At 34.1% G+C, this 5,613-nt stretch overlaps 1 protein-coding gene across 1 annotated transcript; it reads right to left on the bottom strand.

Moving 5' to 3' along the window:
• Positions 1–1,275: 1,275 nt before the first annotated feature.
• On the bottom strand, positions 1,276–5,160 carry LOC123656149. The gene has a single exon (XM_045591857.1). The coding sequence runs from the start codon at positions 5,158–5,160 to the stop codon at positions 1,276–1,278; it is 3,885 nt and encodes a 1,294-aa protein (XP_045447813.1).
• Positions 5,161–5,613: the final 453 nt, after the last annotated feature.

The following is a 5,613-nucleotide window of genomic DNA, read 5'->3' as shown; positions in this document are numbered from 1 at the left end:
TCGATAAAAATACCTAATTTTTAATCATGGACAAATCTTGTATATTAAGCACGATACACAAATATACATATAAAACTAAATAATAGTAATAAATTAATGTATATAATAATTCTTCTAAATTGATTAATTTTAAATTTTATATAGTTAAAAAACAATTGACTTTCAATACGTATTTTCATCGAATCAGACTCTTGATTATGCGATCACTTCATCGTTTGGAACGGAAATCGTCTTCAATAGCCAATCGTAAGTCTTTGAAATGCGAATTTTTCCCCACTCAGAACCTGAACGCGGCTTTAGGTTGACTGTCCACCTACTAACCTGATTTTTGCTATTTTTCAATATATATTTTTTATTTTGACTATAATTTTATTCATCAATTTTGTTGGCGATATTAAAAAATAGGACGTGAATGGGTTAAATATTTATACACTTCAAGACTATTTTATTGAGCTTATTTAACGACACGTACTTATTAACGACTTCAAATCAAACCCCTTTGTTTCATAAGAAATGTGAACAGTTTGTACAGTATAATATAGTACAGAATAAATAAAACCATTGAAGCGTATTGTTTTTATTATTTTAATCTATAAAAAGTAATGCTGCATATAAAATTCATTCAACTATAATGCGAAGTTAAAAAGAGAGTAGGACACAAATTATCCATAATACAAATGTGCGAGAGGGACAGACAGATACAGATAAGCCGGATTTCGCTAAGTGTCTCATGGATGATCAACCCAAATCTATGGAAAAGGGATTTTTCCTTCCAATTTGAACTCAAACACCTCCTTAATTAGAGAACCGAGATCGCTATTACGTCTCTCAATTTCATTCTTATTGAATTCGTTTTGAAACTTATACCGGTTGATAAATTTCAATCGCAATCAGTTGGTATTATCTGTGCAATCTCTTATGTAAAAAGAAAATTAATAGAATACCAACACTTTCAAAACTCTCAAAACCCTTTGGTTTGGTTATAAGATTAACGATCTTCCTTTGTTTTGAGAATAGGAGACAAAATGTATAAAGGTATAATAATATGCAGACGTAATATGTATAATGTTATATTTTGTTGATAAGGCCGCCCTTTGTACCTAATGAATATATTGTCAATATTTTCTTTCTTTCTTTGATATGTATTATTTCTGTTTTTGGTGTACAATAAAGTGTATTATTATTATTTTCGGTATTTTTTTTTCTCAGCCTTTGGCTGGTTTTTCTGCATTTACGGGTCAAAACCAAGTAAATGCAGCGTGTGGTGTGTTAAAATTATGTGTTGTGTGGGATTTCGTGTTCGTCAATTTGCAAGAACTTTCTTACGATTCGGCATGTATTTAAAATGGCGGCTTTTTGTAAGGTGATATAAAGAGTTTCGTTTAATTCTAGTAGTTTAAGACTATGTAACAGATGGTTTGGGATAACACCTGTCGTGGAAAGAACTATTGGGATTATGTATACTTTATTTTGGTTCCAAATTCTAGCTACTTCCTCCTTTAGTTCAGTATATTTGTTGATTTTTTCAGAAATTGTTTTTTGTAGGTTATGAGTGTTGGGAACAGCAATATCTATCAGATAGGTTTTTTTATTTAATTTATCTTGGAGCGTTATATCCGGTCTATTGTAGTGGATGGTTCTGTCTGTAAGTATTGCGCGATCAAAATAGAGCTTATGTGTGTCGTTTTCTAAGACTGTTTGTGGCTTATATTTGTAATAAGGTGTGTTTGTGTTCTGTATGAGTTTGTGTTTTAGTGCTAACTTTTGGTGAATTATGTTGACTACTTGGTTATGTCTATGTGTGTAATCTGTTTGTGTAAGTGTTGTACATGCCCCGGTAATGTGTTGGATGGTCTCTGGTTGAACGTGGCATTTGCGACATTTATCGTTTGGTATTGAGGAGTCTTTGATTATGAATTTTCTGTAGTTTTTAGTGTTGACTATTTGATCCTGTATCGCTATTATAAATCCTTCGGTCTCTGGAATTAGGTTTCCTATTTTAAGCCATTTGTTTGAGGCTGCCGTGTTTATGTGGGATTGTTCTAGATCGTGAGGATGGCGGCCGTGTAATACTTTTCGTTTCCAGCTATCTAGTTTTTGTGTTTGAAGATCGTTACTTTCGGTATTTAGAGAGCTTATGTCTTCGTGTAAGTTTAGTGGAGTATAGTTAAAATCATTTTGAACTATGGCTTTATGTATTTCGCTAGTCTGTGATTTTAAGAGAAAAAAAGCTTTTAAATTGCCGACTTGTTTTTGACAGAGATGATTCAAATCAATAAGGCCCCTTCCTCCATATTCTCTTTTGATAGTAAGTCTTTCTATTGCAGATTTTGGATGTAGATTATTGTGTTTAGTGAGTGTGGTGCGCTCTATTTGTTCTATGTCTGTTTTTGTCCATTTTATTATACCAAATGAGTATGTAAGAATTGGGATAGCGTATGTATTTATAGACTTAATGAGATGTTTGCCTGTTAGTTTAGTTTTACAAAGAGCATTAACTCGTTTTTTAAATTCTATTGTTAAAGTGTTTTTGATTTCTGTGTGATCTAATCCTTTAAGTTGTTTATATCCTAAGTATTTATACAAATCGGTGGGTTCCATGGCTGTAATTATATTGGTATCATTAACTACATAATGGCCTGGCCGTATCTTGCCTCGTTTAATGTGAAGTGTTCTACATTTATCCAAACCAAATTCCATATTAATATCTTTGCTAAATTGTGCTGTAGTATCTATTAATTTTTGCATTTCCATTTCTGTTTTTCCATATAGCTTAATATCATCCATATATATGAGATGAGAGACTATTGTATCTTGTTTATCGTATTTGAGGCAATATCCGGCCCGACAACCACGCAGCAAATATGACAGGGGGTTTAAGGCTAGGCAAAACCACAGAGGACTCAAGGAATCGCCTTGATAGATCCCCTTTCTAATGATTATTTCTCTAGTTGTGATGTTAGTTCGATTCGCGGTCAGGTAAAGTGTGGTTTTCCATCTGGACATAATATCACGTAAAAAGTTTATTATTTTTGGGTTTATTTTGTATATTTGTAATATTTTAATTAGCCAAGAATGTGGGATACTGTCAAAAGCTTTTTTATAATCTATATATGTGCAATGTAGGTTTCTATTTTTTGAAGTCGCATGTTTGTGAATAGTAGAATCAATTATTAGCTGTTCCTTACATCCCATGTGACCTCGCCTGCATCCTTTTTGTTCTTCCGCTATTATATTATATTGTTCAACATGTTTATTGATTTTTGTTGTTATTGCTGATGTTAAGATTTTGTATATAGTTGGTAGGCATGTAATAGGTCGGTATTGTGAAGGTTGTGGAGAAATCTGTGATTTAGGCAGCATATAGGTTATTCCAGTGGCAATGAAATCTGGAATTTTTTGTTTACCAATAATGATATCTGTAAAATTTTTAGCAATGATCTTATGTAAAGAAAATAATTTTTTGAACCAAAAGTTATGAATTTTATCTACTCCTAGTGATTTCCAGTTATGTAATCTAGCTGTAATGTTATTTATTTCTGTCTCAGTTATTTCTGTGAATTCCATTTCTTCAATTGAATTCCATTTATTTTCTTCGTCGGTTATCCAATCGGCTTTATCATTGTGATGTACTTGTTGTTCCCAGATGCCTGACCAAAAAGTTTCCAGTTGTATTTGTGTGGGCATAATAGGACTGTTTACTGTATCTGTGTCTATTTTTGGTTTGTATAAGTTTCTGTAGAAAGTTTTTTCATTTGTGCTAAACATTGTGTTATCGTTTTTCCTTTGCTGTGCCTTTTTGTATCTTTTAAGTCTATGAACTTTTAGTGCTAACTTTTGTTTTAGAGTGTCTAAGAACTCTTCCGGTTTTGTATTCCTATTTTCGTGTTTAGTGTGTGTGTTTCTTGTTTCAAATATTCTTTTGACATGCTTAATGATTTTACGGGATCTATTGTTATTTATGTACTGTGTGACTCGCCCACAGTCTGCTCTGAGTTTTTCTATGTCCTTTTCTAATCTTATTTGCCATGGTGGTTTATTACAGTCTTTGGGCCTTGTGCTTCTAATATTTTCTGTGACCTTATAGTTAAGTTCTTCGGAGATAACTAAGGCTACGCAATACACTATTGTATGTATGTCGGTTAGTTTTGTGTCGTCGGAAATAAATTGGAACAGAATATCTTGATTAAACATATTGACTAGCTGAAATAGGTGAGAACTGTATCTAAGTTTAGGTAATTTTGGTCGGACTCGTGGATCCATTCCTGAATATTGTGTTAGTGCTGTCCTGAATTTGTCACAGATTTCTTCTATTTGAGTGTTCGTTCCTAGGTTATGGTCGAATACCGTATCAATGTCGTTATCCATCATTATAGTAACAAATTCAGTCTGTGTTGACATGTGTGATGTCTGAGTGTTATTAGAAAATGTGCATGTTGACTGAGTATTATATGTGAATATGTTTGATGGCGAAGTGTGCCTTGTGTTGGGTTTTGGGTGAGTAGAGGAACATTGAATATCATTGTTTGTTGATACATTACTATTAATATAGATTTGATTTTCATTTTCTGTTTCTAGTTGTGACTTTATTTCTTCTTTAATTATATTTAAAGTTTCCTGATTTAAAAGGTTGTTTTTTACTATTGCTCTTCTTTGATCTGCGATTCTCTGTTCTGTGACGTTTAATTCCGGATATTTTCGTAAAAAAAGTTCGTGCAATTGTTTTCTATAGGTGGTTAGGTCGGTCTCTAATCTAGTGATGTAGTAGTAGGTGCGCATGATAAATAGGTTTACTTCTTTACTCCATTTCATGCGCACTCTCGGTTTACCGGCTTTGGTGGACGTGGGTAAAAAGGCACTTGCCTCCCGCGCAACATCCAAGGTCGGTGTGGGTGAATCTCTGTTTGAAAGGGGTGAGGAGGGAATTGATGGTGTATATGAGATGGTACTTGGACTATAGGGTTCTGTTGAAGTTGTCCTGTCAGTCAGTCTGTCAGCATCGGCTGTAGTATTTTCGGTTGACCCGGTGGGAGCCCGCCTGTTCAGCTCCTCACCGCTGGCGGTTCGCATGCTGAAACACCCAGCGCCAGCTCCAGGTGTGCCCCGGCGATTGCCCCCGGGAAGCGGCCCTTTACGTTTTTTCATTGATCGTGTCTCCATATTGAACGGGTTGTCGGGACCGTTGGTTGGAAAGGTGTGTCTAGGTGTTGGTGTCTTTGTAAGGTATTTGTGCCTGCTACTTCAACGAGGTAGGGTATGGTCAAGATGTTAATGACAATTTGTTCAAGCCTTCCTTAAGCCCCCCCACCACGGCAAGGTGGTCCCTTGGGGGGGTTATTATTATTATTATTATTATTATTATTATTATTTTGTTTAAAAGGTATGTCTCATATTTATTAATTACTTATATTAACTTCTTAAATGAAAAGCTATCTGACATAAACATATTTCATCTCAGAAGACATCTTTATATTAGTTACAAACATAATGAACAGAGCACAGCATGAAATTTTAATTTATAATTATCAGAAAAAAAACTACTCGTCTGTTGGTCTACTTTTATGAATATTCTGTTTACTTCTAGACTAATCATTCACAGTTTTCTTGGTTGTA

Source organism: Melitaea cinxia, chromosome 9, assembly GCF_905220565.1.
Source record: "Melitaea cinxia chromosome 9, ilMelCinx1.1, whole genome shotgun sequence".
Taxonomy (NCBI): domain Eukaryota; kingdom Metazoa; phylum Arthropoda; class Insecta; order Lepidoptera; family Nymphalidae; genus Melitaea; species Melitaea cinxia.
This window is presented reverse-complemented; position numbering and strand designations above follow the sequence as displayed.

Coding starts and splice junctions, on each gene's coding strand:
- LOC123656149 (XM_045591857.1), bottom strand. CDS start 5,160: ATGGAGACACGATCAATGAAAAAACGTAAAGGGCCGCTTCCCGGGGGC.